General features: G+C 34.2%; 1 protein-coding gene across 1 annotated transcript in view; it reads left to right on the forward strand.

The window, feature by feature from the left end:
• The window catches only part of SPOCK3 (SPARC (osteonectin), cwcv and kazal like domains proteoglycan 3), a 219,960-nt gene that overhangs the window by 130,124 nt on the left and 75,100 nt on the right, over positions 1-14,736 (forward strand). Inside the window, exon 5 of the mRNA XM_074866523.1 lies at positions 6,126-6,252. Within this exon, the coding sequence (XP_074722624.1) occupies positions 6,126-6,252 (127 nt within the window). The remainder of the gene's footprint in view (positions 1-6,125; positions 6,253-14,736) is intronic.

Here is a 14,736-nt window from a genome sequence, read left to right on the forward strand (position 1 = left end):
ACCAAGTCTATATTCTGTCATTGTCTCTAGGTAATATTTGAACATCCTTTTTCTGTCTTTTTTCTTTAACTAAAACTAAAGTGTGTAATCAGAACTTTTTAAGGAATAGCTACAGCTGGGAGATGTCGAGCTCAAAAGATCTACTGTCTCTTACAATTTTGAAGGAATATTTGGAACCTTTTTTACAGAGGTCAATTTTTCCTTCAGATTTCAGTAGTGTTCTCTTACCATGGACTAGCTTTTTCAACACCACATATACATAATTGCCTACCGTCTGGAAGTTAGAGGCCTTGGTAAAAATGTGACTGATAACTTTTTTTTTTTAAAGTCTTAGCCAGGTTTTCTTTCCCTTTATTTGCCCATTATCTGCGAATTACCTACCCTAAGTCTCTCTCTTCCCCGCCCCCCCCCCCCCCCTTCATTTAGGTAATTAGGATTTTCTTTATAATTTTTTGTAGCTGTATGTCCCCTAAAGATGTGACTGACCATATAGTAGTTCTGATCAGAAAACTGTGATAGCATGTAATGATTTTGACTCAAGCTTTTTTTGATGTTCCTTCTTTCTAAGTTATATTTTAAGTGTGTTAGAAAAATGTGCTAATCAGTGCCTAACTATGTAAATTACAAGTGTAGCAATTTAAGAGGTCCTAAGAAAAACCTTCAGTCTACTTTGTGCCGATAACCTTTTCTTAAAAAAAAATCATACAGTATTGATATCTCTAATAGGCATTTTTTTATACTTCTCTAATCTTCAGCACCCCCCTCCTCTGGTGAATTACATAGTAATTTCTAACAAATTCCTCCTTGAAATGCCTGTATTATTTGCCAACTTCATGGAAAAGAAGGTTGGCATGAGCACTGCATTCACCTGTTCGTGTATTGCATCCCTTTCACCTCTCAAGCAACTCCAGATAAGTTAAATAATGGGAAAACTAATTTCTGTGTTGGTGTACACTCTTTGCTTTTCTAAAATGCTATACTAACTAATTCCACTCAATCAAAAAGAAGCAAATACTATTACAGAAAATTTCAGCAGCATTACTTAAAACTTTTTTTTAAATACATATGGCTGTTTTCTTTAGATTTTAGTTTACTGTATAAACATTTAGAATAAAATACTGGTTTCTTTGCTTGGCAAAAGCAGGCAGAATGGTACTGAAAATAATGGAGCTGTATGAAAACAAGGCAAGAAACTACCTTAAAGTGTAAACTTATCTTTTTAATAATATATGTAGGTGGATGGAGGTAGTAAGGATTGTATCTTTAAAGATATCTACTTGGTTTTGTTCTCCAATGCAGATGAGTAAATAGCATTTTCTTTTTACATGCACAGAAAGAAATATTCTTCTAAATTTTGAAATAATACTGAGTATTTATGCTTAGGGATCCTGACAAATGATAGATCATACATAATTTTCTAATCTAATGTTTTGGGTACAGATGTTGGGGAAAAATAATGACTGAATTTATATAATCTCACATGCACCTGCTAAACATTATAATGTTCCATCAATAAAACATCTTGCCGACACTGTTAATTTAAAGTTGCTAAAAGGTATTGTATTTTGATTCCCATATTAACTTTATTAACCTTTGCTTTATTTGTCTCAGATTTATTCAATTATTATTAGTTTCTTAAGACAAATTTTTCTTGTATTTCTTAGGAACAGTGCAAAATAATGAAACAAATCATAATAATATAGACACACACACAGACTGGCAATAACGTCTTCGTTTCTTTTGACATTTGAAAGAAACATCTCAACAATGTATTGACAGCTATAGTTTTCTTCCAGGATGCTTGAAAAGGGAACTTTGAAGGAAATCCAGTCAACTCTAATAAAAGCAAATTAGATTTTGCGATACAAGTGTTTTTTTTTCTGGTTATGATAATCTGACACAGCCTGATTGTGTCCCCCAAAGGCCATGGCAAAACATTATCAGGCAGTCTCTAAATTGGAATAATTCTAAAATCTCTAAAAAAAAAATCAAATGGAGTTATCAGAGTTGCAAGAGTTCTTTGAAAGATAAGGTTTTTAGTAACTCAGATTTGTTTCTGTCAGTTTGTATTTGAAGACCTGTGTTTGAAGATTCTCAAATCTAGCTATAAAATATTTTTTTAAGTGCATTGGGCAGTCATGCATTTTATAGATATCTTTAAGTCTTTTGCCAAAGAGTTGCTTGCAGCTAAATTTTCAGTGGGTTACATTAAGCATTCTCAGAGTATTTGCAGGCATGATCACTGTGTATACAGGAAGGTAAGTTTATGTATGCAAACAGGTACATAGGCTAGAGTAATTGGGCAGATTGGCTAATTATGTTTTTAGGCATGCAGTTGCATATGCAGTCTAAAAGCATATGCACAATTTGGTGTATGCAAATTAATGCAATCACAAGCATTGCTGGTAAATTAAACCCATATGTTTAATCTTACTCTTTAGGTGTCAACAGTGTCAGATAAGGCAGAGCTTGTGTATTCAGTAATAGTTATTTTATTACTAGATAGATCCCAAAGCCCTTTTCAGGAAATTTAGAAATACAAAATTTGTCAGTGGAAGAGGTTGATTTTTACATGGCATCAGATATTTATTGTGGCAAAATACTAACAAGCATAAGAACATTTACAGTGATTGTAGTGCAAACACAAAATTAAATGACAGAATTTTAGTAACTGCAAGTTGCAGTGGTCTGGGTTTTCTTCTTGCATATCGAATTGAAAAATAATAAATACAAGGAAGAGAAAAGCAAAAAATTATTTCCTATAGTGAAGTAACTGAGTTCTTTGTTTACTATTTGTTTACCTGTCTAACATTTTTACATGTAAAAATATATTGCTTTTTCTGCATATCTGAAGTAAATGGTAGCAAATTATTTATATTGTAGTTAAGCAGTCTTTCTGTATCTTATTTCGTGACATTGTGGACATACACCAATGATCTTAATTCAAGATGATTTATATCATCACAGTAGTTTCTGTTATTTCCATGTCAATAGTTTGTATGTACGCTCATTGCCTAGCTGTAAAAAAATAAACACAACACCTTGTAACAAATAAATAGTCAACAGGAACAAACCTGATGCAATTAAATCATGATGAAAGGAAGTGTTTGACTACATAAGTAAAAGACATTATTAATATATTTTATGAAATACGTGCATCTACCATAACTAGTATTACATATGTTCTTTATTGACTTTTCATATTTGCCTGTCATCTCAGTGACTGACAAGCAAAAATAGTTGTTCAGCAGCTCTGGTAATACAGAATCTAGTTTCTGCATCATTGTACTAAAGTTTCTGAACAGATGTCACAGAATCACAGAATCATCTAGGTTGGAAAGGACCTTGAATATCAGCATTCTCATGACCAGGTATCTCTGGGTTGATACCTTCGAAGTATCATTATTTATAATTTATTTATCATTATACCTTCCATTCCAAGTTTGGAAAAATACAGATATTTCTGTTTTGTAGAAAATTATTATTAGTGATACAGAAACTAAGAATTTGAGAAGAGTCATCTGCTGAAGGTCCCAGGTAAGTTCTGTGTATAACAGGAAACTTCACTCTCTTCACCCTAAATGAGTACCCTGGGACACCCTGCATTTAAAAGCCTAACAAAACTAGTCGACAGAAGGTAATCTGGCTGCATAAATACTTTCTATTTTCTTCATACCTCTCCACTGGTTGTTACAGGTCTGCAATTTCCATGTCCTGGGCTTGTTCTAGTGTCCAGCCCCCTACCCCCTTATGGTCCTTCTTGACATACATCATTTCTTTCTTCCTTTAGGTGATTTTACTTACCCATTTTTCTCCATCTAAAAGGGCTTTTTTGGTTGTCGTCCCCCCGCCCCCCCCCCCCCCCCCCCCCCGCCCCAATCCCTTCTTGTCTTTAAACTTCATTGAAGTCACGTACAAGGGTGCAGATATGTTAAAATGCTGTAATCACCACTACACTTTCTTTGATATTTTTTAAGCATCTACACCCGACAGCCCCTGTGTGTCTCACAAGTCCTGCTTCCAGTTTCTGGGTTTTGCTGATATCAATGGGGTTCTCCTCCTTGATGTCTGGAACTTTTGCAATTGATTTATGCAGCATTTTAAAGTTTCTGTATCTCAGATAAACAGAAATTGGTTGATAGTTAGGACTTTGTTCCTGTCAGTAACCTCAGGCTACTGGCGCACTTTTGGAAAATTGTGAGCTATAAAAGTAACAGGAAGTAAGAGAAAGATGCAGCCATCTAAATAATCTAATTACGCTGGAGCTCATGAGGATGACTGGAAAACTCTGAGTCAAATAAGAGAAGTAGCAATAGTCATATTATTACTATACAGAAGCAAAGGTACAGTTCAGCTTTGCTTTTCTTTACTATAATAGAAATGAAATGGTTTGTACTTGGTCTTCAAATGATGCAACTCAGCAGAAAGGATTGTTATTTATTATTAATTAGGGTGGTATGTTTGAATTGTTTCCTTTTTATATACTTCCTGATGGATATAAAAACTTCCTCAACAGATATTTTACCACTCGTTATGCTACATGTAATTGAAGCTATTACTGGCTTTTTCAGCAGTAACTGATAATTTCTGTGTATAGCAGTTTGGGTTCATGTTTACACTGTAAAAAATCTGTGCAGTTTAAAATTTTTCCACATGTGTAATGTACACTTCCATAACTTTTTTTTTTCTTCTTAAAGACCACATTTACAGCCCAAATTATGAACAGCATAAAAACATTAGCATAGCTGAGAAATGGAGTTTTGGTTTTGATCATCACCAATTTAGTGTTAGGTGCATGCTTTTAGCCTTTTACTCTGCACATCATAAAACCGTTACTCCAGACAAATTCTTCTCAAAGAGTGATTCATGAATAATTAGCAAAATAGTTCTTGATTATCTGTAGGTGAACCATGCTGAAGGAGTTCTGTTCAATTAAAGAAGATTTGATTTGAGGTTTTTATAAGTTTGAACATTTACTACTTGAGTGTATTATGATAAGTCATGGCTGTATTCTAACCATAATAATTTTTAGATTCCTCATTAAGATTTCAAGCAGAAAACACAATATAAAAATCATTATTTTTCTATTTTCTTATTTATATGGAAGCTGTTAATACATAAAGCACCTTGTAGGTCAGTCTATGAATTAGGCAACTCTCATGAAACAGCTATTTCAGAATACAAGAGCTGCTAAATACTTTCATAGTTGCAAAAAGCAATTGGAAAAATTTGTGAATAAAAATTAATTCAAAAGTACAGAGAGAAAACATGTTTGTCTCAGGATGGCCATATGCCACAAATTACTGAAGGGTAGGAGAGTATTCTGAAGAAGCGTCAGTAACTTAGTTTAGACTTTTAGTCTGACCCCATTTTTTTCTGGGTTAAAATGATTCATCTACCTGTATATATCTGTTTCTATAAGCATACACATACACACTTATGCAGATCAAGCATATCGACCTCATCTAGTGGGAGGCGTCCCTGCCCCTGGCAGGGAGTTGGAACTAGAGGATCTTTAAGGTCCCTTCCAGCCCAAACTATTCTATGATTTTATGATTCTGTGATCAATTCTGTGCTCCAGTAGATTACCTTTTTTTTTCCCCTTTGAACTTTACAGTGGGTGCCAGAGTCTGAATTTTACAAAATATAAGCTGTGAAACACAGTGGTCAAAGTGGGGCAGACAGTACTCTGAAGGATCACCTACCTGTTTCTATAGAAGTATTTACGATACAATTTTCTAATACTTAAATGTTACCTCCTTAAACACCAGTATTAATACAACAGCTGCATTCATGCTGTTTAATAACAACAAAGTAAATACCACACAAGTCAGACATCTTTCACTGATCAATAACAGACACCGAAGCATCATCTTAATCCTCTTTTTCTACTAAGATGTCTTAGAAAGTGAAATAATACACAGGTATCAAGTATCACTACAGCGAGTAATGTGCAAAGGTGAGCAAGTGTATACCAAAGACTGTGGCAGCTCTTTACTTAGAAGAAAACTTGATGGCTGAACTTATGTATGGCTTTCTGTTTGTAAAGGCTTATTAAAGTAGCCTGAATATGTTCTATTTTTACTACTGCTTATCAGAATTACATACTTTCTGTTTACTTACAGTATGAAAGAGGCTGGTTTAGGCCATAAACAGTGGAGGGGTGGTCCCATTTCATCAAACTGCAAGCAGTGTCCAGTAGTTTATACCAATCCTGTTTGTGGATCAGATGGTCACACATATTCTTCTCAGGTAAGAATTAAATAAAGAACTAAATTATTCTGTCATTGTTCCAGTCAATTCCAACTCTTGGAAAATAAAATACTGTATTGTAATGCAAATCAGCATTTATTTGTTATAACTAAAATATATATTACAGACTGCAACCTACAGCAATTCCACTATATCATAGGACCAAAAAGAAAAATGTTAGCAAATCCTAAGCAGCATGGAACAGTAGTACTGAAAGAAGCACGGTATAAGAGTGCTCAACCATATAATGGAGCTCCAGGTTAAGTCTATCTGTGACAGACACCAAGACAGAATTTTGAGTAAGGAAAAAAAGTGTTGCATGTCCCCAATTTGGAGTAGGATAAACATGTTAAGTCAGATTTTCCAGTTGACCATTGAGGGGATGCTTCACATTCTAAGCACCTAGGCTTGGATGTAACATACCCTGATAAAAAATGTAATAATGTAAGTAATTGTTGCATAGCTTTCCTTCTTGCAACAGCATTTTATGTATTTTAAGACCAGAATCAAATCTTCCTTTTGTATTCCTGAACCTTCCTGTCTTTTCTGTTATACTTATATGGAGACAGAATAGTAATTAAAAAATGTTACTGTCAGTTTACCCAGTCTTTTTTTGAGAAAAGATTTTGTGCTGGTCATGTTGAAGTCCAGAAACCATGGCACTACATTAGTACAGTGCTCAGGTGAAACTTGTGAGATGAAGGGACTTCATAATGCTAAAAACACATCAATTTGTTTAGCATGCTCTCTTTAAACTTTTAGTAGAAGAATATTCAGCCGGTATTAACAACTGAATCCTCCCTAGGAGAAACAAATGTGTGCCTTTGATGAACCCATTTTTGTCAGAAATGGTACACAATTCAGTAGTGCAAGAGAAGCAGCTTACTCTGTCATTCTGACACCATGTCCTTTCACTAACAAAATGTTTCTAGTAGTAGATAATATCCAGTGCTTCAAGAGAAGTATAATAATAATGCTGATTGTTCTAGGTTAAATTGCCAGAGATGGAGAAGCTTTGTGTTCGTTACTTATAAAGAAAAAATTTCCGTATAGCATTTAAAGCAAAATATTTTTCTAATATTTTCCAGTATTTAAAGATTTTAAGAGTTAGTATTTGCTGTATTGAATTTTCTTTTGGTTTTTACTGCAATCACAAACTATGTCTGAATTTTACAAAAAAGGATTTGAGTTTCCAGGAGTGACTGGCTATTGGATTGAACGCTAAGTTCTTCTTGATAAAATAAAAACATCAGAATATAACTAGTGCTTCCTCCACCTTGACAATTTGTATGCTTTTATCCTAAATCTTACATTAGAAAATGTTTTTCTTACAAGCTGAATATTTAGTTGTAGGAAACTGGTCAAGAATCTTAATTTTCCTTTCAAAAAAAAAAAACCCCAAACTTCTAACTCTTACACCAGGATATCTGAGGCCCTGCACATGAATTTTGGATTCTTTGTCTTAGCAGAAAAATAATTCCTTTCTAGTGATGATATGACTTAAACTTTTGTTTTAGGAATTTGAAAATATTCTTGTTTTCGTTCGCAGTAATCTCTTGTCTATGTTTTACCAAGAGCTTGGAATGTGCTTGCATCTTACTAGACATTAGATGATACTGTCATTTATCATTTCTTTTGCTGTTCAGTGTGAGGGTTCAGTCAGTCTTTTAAGTCCTAAGCCTAGCCTGCACATAGATATAAAACAGACAGTAGTCTCTATGATTTTACAATTTAGGTAGACAAGGTAGATAATTTGATATAGGTAATACTGAATAAGCAACTTTTTTTTTTTTTTTTTAAATATGGAATACTTTATCCATTACACTCTCTCTCTTTGTTCTCCCTAATGTATTATAAACATCACAGCCAGTTTTAACCTCATTGCTTATTTCCTGTTTTATCATATAGGAATGCTGTATTCTAAATAACCCTATAGGCAGAAGTGACCTTTACGCCTCTTATGGTCTGGTCTGAAGTAGATGTACAGAATTCTATAAATAGTGATGAGATGCAGATATTTTTACATCAGTTCATGTGTTAAAGGTGATGGTGTGCTTCTCAGAGAGATGAGAAATGAGTGGATTGAATAGATACACTCTACTTCCATTCCAGTGCATTATCAGAGCTGCAGTCAGTGCAACAGTACATATTATCCAACCTCTGTGTCCCTTACATGCATACAATGCAGAAGTAATGTAGCATCAGAGAGCTTTTGCAGGGTTTTCCTTTTGTCTTCCACTACCTTGTAATGGTAGATTTCAAATCTAAGTTTATGGCAACAAAATGCTTAAAAAATGCTAATGACCACAGAAGATCTGTATTAGCCTATAAATATTTATTTTTATTTCTTTCCAATGATGTTATGATTTCATATTCTATGGTGCAGTTGCATCAAGATAGAGGTCCTTGCAAGGTTATTTCAGGAGCAGCCATTTTAAAAATTGACATAAAGATGAATATTTGTGTTCCTTTACTCCAGGCAAAGTTTAGTTTCATTGTATCATCAAGCTCCAGTAGGAGTTTATATAGCAATTTTCTTGTATTTAGAATGCATTTATCAATGACTGTGGCAAATTGTAGAATACATTTCCTGAAAATAAGTCAGTAAATAGTAAGAGTATTGCAGAACACAGCCAGGCAGCTGGCAGTTATTGGATGGACGCTACTTTGGGAATATGCCCTCCCTTTTCAGGTCAAGCCCATGCAAATGTTTGTCTTAAATTATGTAACTATAAATATTTCATATGTGTTTTTTGCTTTTTTTTTTTTAAAAAAAAAGATACAGTGGGTAGACAATGTAGTAAGGTTAACTTCTAAATTGAGCTTATCCAGAGTCAGGTAATGATGTTTTGTTTCCCATTTATTTTAGCAGACCAGGTTAGGTTTACTTGTGTTCTCAGCTCACAATTCAGTCATGTACAGTCAGTGTAAAGGAAAAGTAGCAAGTGTAAGATATTTATTAGTAGCATTACAAGAATGTTGAAATAAAAACTTTACATGCTGAAATTTTGAGTAATCAAAATGAACATTAATTATTATGTGAGTAGAAATTCAGTGTAAAGAGATCCTGTTGTTTCCTGACCAGGGTGGTGGTTTTAGTTAATAGACTTTAAATAATACTGCATGTGTGTTACACTTCATTAGCCTGGTTTTACCTTCTATATTTCTCTAAACTTTTGCACTTGAAAGTGCATTGTTCATTTTAAGTCTAGGAATTCTCAAGTAGTGCTGTAGCATAGGGCTTTGGTATACCCCTACGTATTTGGCATTTCAGCCATTCTCCAGGAAAAACGTGGTCACCGCTGCCAGGACAGCTTTTGCAGCCTGTTTCTAGCTTCATCTTTCCTGGGATTAATAGGGAAGTAAAAAGGACATGGAGAGCACCTCAGACAGGGTGTTTTGTGGCAGCAACCCACCTTCTGCCATTGTTTAACCCGGGGACGTAACTTGCTTCTGTCCAGCATGCATACAATAAAGCTGTTGTAACTGTGGATGAGATTATGATGCTCACGCTTGGATGCTTCTGTTGAAATAATTCTCCCATATTGTACTATACTGTAACTGGGTCTTCTGAAAAATAGCTACAAGGAAAAAGAATATACTCACACATCAGCTGTCTTTTGAGTGGTTTTTGCATATTTAAATTACAGCTCTGGTGTTTGTGTAATAAGCTGAAGTTTTCTCTCTTAGATTGAACATGGTTGACAAGTAGTCCTCCTCTAACAAAATCTAACCTTAAATAAAAACAATTGAGTATTTTGAAATGAAAACACCACAGAAGTAAATTAATCTTTAGAATGGGCCTGTTGCCCCATGATTATATTCCAGAATCATCTTGGCAGTAAGACCTAGATCAGTTTTATTGTTAGCAACAATTTGCTCGAGTTGGTTTCATATTGACAGTGAATTTTTTATGACTTTTTTTTTCTCTTACCTATGAAAACTTCATGTGATTGATGACATCCCTATAGGTATAAATAGCGATAAAAATCATGTTTTGCAAAAATAATGGGTCTAAACTAGCTTCTCACAGTAAGATGGAAAAGGTACATAAAAGCAAACAATCGGAAAAGAGGATATGAATTCTTGATATACTTTACAGATACATAGGTATGTGGATTTAGATTTAATATTCAAATATTTTCTTCAGTCTCCCAAATTATGATTCCTTTCTCATTAGAAGGGTGAAATAGAGCCAACGGATAAAATTACACTGTGTTCGGAGGGGGAACTTTGGTACTGGTTGCTTACTTTATCCAAATTTTGATTATAATTTTAGATAAACCTAAATTCCTACATTTTTATTCTCAGGTTATACCATATTTAATATTTGTCTTCTTAAAATCATTGTTGCTTTTATTAATTTCAGGTGTTTTTAAGACTTTCACTTAATGATCTGTATCTCTTAGGTATAAAACAGCTTATTTGGAAGAAGCATAAAAATAAGTAATATTTTTAATCTTTGATGTTATTTTAAATATAGTCCTATTATAAAAGTTAAATTGATTGTGAGTTTTCAGGTCACATGCCTGAGCTGTTGACAGTTCCTTTCTATTTCAGAAAAGATTGCTAGAAATAGATTTTGAAATTGAAATGAAAGTAATTTTCACAAACCTGATTCAATGTATCTCATTCTTACTTTTTAAATCAGGCTAACCCACTATGCCTTTTGGTTTTTATCTGCATTGTTACTAAGCAGTCTGCTGTAGACTTAACTGTCAGTTGAAATGTAGCCAAAAAATAATGTTAAATCATTGCCTGCCATCTTTAGTAATAAAATAATATAATCGCTCTGAAATAAATTATTTGATGACATGCTGGTCCATATTTTTACAGCTGGAAGATGTGGCTTCTTCCAGGTAGTTTTTGTCAAAAGCGACCTCTCAAAATTAAGATTCATATGTCTATCCAGCTCCCAAGCAAGACGTAGCCAAAATCACCATGTTCAAGTGGATAACTTTTAAGGCCTTCTAGAGACCAAATCTACATTGGACTGTTACAGTGAAGGGCCTGTGGCTGAGATACATTGGGAAATAAAAGTTGTTGGTAAATGGAAAGAAAAACCCCAAACCAACAAACCATGACCAGCCCTCCTTTGGCCCTAACTCTCCCCCTCAGCCCCTTCCCTGTACCACCTGCCCCCGCTCCCTCCCTCCCCAAACAAAAAGCCTGATTTCTTGAATGAGGCTGACTAGTAGTCAGTGAGATAAAATGTATATGGCTTGATTGATCCATGGAGTATAATTTCTCAGGATAAACTGATCGTTACAGAATACCGGAAACTCCTTGTTTATTGTTTAAATGCTTAAAAAAGGCTAACAGGAAAAAATCAGGAGGTGAGATTGTCTGGTGTTCCATCTTCCGCCATCAGTGAGTTTTGCCAGGAATGCCTGAAATTTTATCTGGAACCTTTAAAATGATAGGATGTGGTATTCAAAAAAAGGCGTAGAAATGACAGAAGGGTGACTTACTTTACTTAGTACATCAGCCTGTTTGGAAAACTGGATTAAAAATTCCAAATTATATATGATTGATCTCTTTTTTTATTAATTGCATTCAAAATAAATAGCTGCTGAAGCTTTAGAGAATGGAGATGGTAGCTTAGATGAAAAATTACTTTATAGAACCTTCAATATTTTGAAATTCTGAGCAGCTCGGTATTTCTTAGACTAGGATGATATATTTATACCAGCAAGAATTGAATTTGATTCCCTTTTTTCATTTCCAGAATACTATGTTTGTTTAATATAAAATTATATATTCAATTTACATTAAAATATACATAAACTTTAATAGTGCAATAAAAATTTAAAAATGCTACTTTATGGACTGGAAATTATTTTTTTCAGTCTTCGTCTATGTAATGTTTTTTAAAACAGTATTAAGTTTCCTCTAGAAAATCTAGGCTGTGGAAGGACAAACCAATAAAAGAATAGGACAAATAGGGAAAAGTGAAACAAGTTCAGTGTTTATTAAGTAACTCTTCTATCACAGCAGCAGTATCCTGATACAAAATAATGAATGTAGAAAGAACTCAGATTCAGAACCTATTCATGAAAATCTAAATTTGTGTGTTAACTGTCAAACAGGACAGCCAGTAAAGCAAGAAAAATCAAATTGCTTAAAGTGAAGTTGAGAAGACAGTTGAAGATTCAGATTTCTTAAACTGTTAGGTTGCATTAGAGACACCCATACTTACCTGGAGAACAGTCTTTATCTGAATGGTAGCTTTAACCAGCAGAAGTTAATCTTCTGAAAATAGTATTCAAAATGTAACATTACAGCTAAAATAATGAGAATAATTTTGGCACAAGAATTCTTTTCCAGGAGAACGTATTCATACATTCTGAACACAGGAGCTGCCAATGGCATAGTTATGCTTGTGGAGTGATGGTGGGGAGCAGAAAGCAGTTCTGAAGAGAAACCAATAGAGAGATGGGTCTGGAGTATTAAGAGACAGTAAATAATCTTTTTAAATTTGTGTAGCTGTTTGAGACAGTAAGACAGCTTAGAAAACACTGAAGATGATACTGATGAGCTGTGCTGGTTGCAAGAAGAAGATCAAAAGTAAAGATTGTCTCAGATTTACCAAGCGGAAGCTCATTAGTGAGCATGGTTTCAGTGGAGTGGAGGATGAAGAGGGTAGTTGTTGAAGAGGTAGTTAGGTGGGATAAGAGAATTTTTATGACCTTGGGAAGCTTTTGGGCATTATTTTTGAAAAACATGGGAAAGAAGAGAGAGAGTGGTTACAGACAGTGGGCATGAAGTAAGGTGACGTCAACCTAGGAAACATTTTCAGAGTTAGTAGCATACAATCTATGATAAGAATGGGATTAAAGAAGATGAGATTGAAAGTGGCAAATGGCAAACAAGACAACTGGCTCAGGTCTTGGCTTAGTGAAAACACTCAAATATTACAGTAATAATTCTCTGAAAAAAGACCCGAAAGATTGTGCCAGTGTAGGAGATGGTATGGAAAATGCATGTAAGCACATATTAGAAAGGAAGAAGTGTGCGTGGTGTATTTCTTTTCTTGTGTCTCTGACAGCCTTACACCCCATTCCATTCTCCTTGGAGCATTCCTTCCTGTGTCCCAGAAGCAAGGGGGAGCCATGGCCACCTAAATTGTCCTTGTACACAAGATGGCACTCCAGATATGTGAGGAAATGGAAGAAAATGCAACAACAAAGACATTTCTCGTTTTGCTACATATAAATGGGGTTCTTTTTTCAGAAAGCAGTCTCTCTCTTTCTCCCTATCACCAGTGTGCCGTGCACGTCAGTTTAGGTCCTTAAAAGGGATCATTTCCCTAAATTTATCCCATAGGATAAAATTTATAGCTACACAATGCTACCTTTAAAAAAAAAAAAAAAAAAAAGGGCCAAAAATCTTAAATACCTGCTTTGTTTTTTTCCTCTGTTATTTTCTCTTAATGCTGATGCACCATTTGTTTTTACATGTGTATTTAAACCAGACGTTGCTTCCCACTGCACTGAACCATGGGACCTTGTTCAGTTTTTTCCTTGAATGTGTCTCTTTGTCTCCTCTTAGTCATAATGGCATTTAAATATATGCTTATCAAGTTGCAGTGAACCCATGGATCATTTTGTTGCTTTAAAACAGAGCCTGTTCCGTGTACCATGTGATATGGACAGTTATAATGTATATTGATTCTAATTTCTTTCCCTTTTTCTGTATCTTTAATTTGCTTCAAAATTAATTCTGTTTTTAAAGAAGGGTTTTGGAACATCATAGATGTAGCAGACACAAAAGAAGATGTACTTAGCATTACTTAGCCATTTTGGTTTTCTTTAGCAATTAACAGAACTGTAAGCATTTGAAAAGCTGCAGAACTGCAAATGAAGTGAAAATTGCTAGAAAAAATGTAATTATTCAAATCAAAATTTTATAGAACTTGCAATTAAATTTAGTAATCAAACAGAACAAAGTGTTTAGCTTCTGAAAGGATATTCTTACATACTGTTGATGTAGGTCACACTTGCACTTAGCAAGGAACTGAAATATTGTGAAGTTTCAAGTAGTAACATCATACACCATAACAGAAATTTAGACCAGCAGTGCTATAAAGTAGTTATGCTATCCCAGAGAAAAAGAAAAGCTTCAGTCCTAGTAATTTAGCAGATGTCAATGAGGTAACATTAAAGAATAATCTTCCAAGTCTCACTCTTTATTTTATTTGTAGATTGCAATGAAATGTTGTAAAAATGAAACAATTACTATGTAGGTATTTCACTGAAAACAAACTCAGATATATCAGGATTGTTTGAATGTTCCTTCAATTTTTCAGCATTTCTGGTGCTCTAATGCCAGTATACTGTTATATTTAAGATTCTCTGCTTAGAATACATCTGTAGAATTTAAAAAATATTATTAAAAGGGGGATGATGCTTGTGTAGTCTTCTGTTATATGCATATTAATCTTACTAATGGGCTTTAATAACACACATTTAGCATTCAGCATTG

Source organism: Strix uralensis, chromosome 4, assembly GCF_047716275.1.
Source record: "Strix uralensis isolate ZFMK-TIS-50842 chromosome 4, bStrUra1, whole genome shotgun sequence".
NCBI classification, from domain to species: Eukaryota; Metazoa; Chordata; class Aves; order Strigiformes; family Strigidae; genus Strix; species Strix uralensis.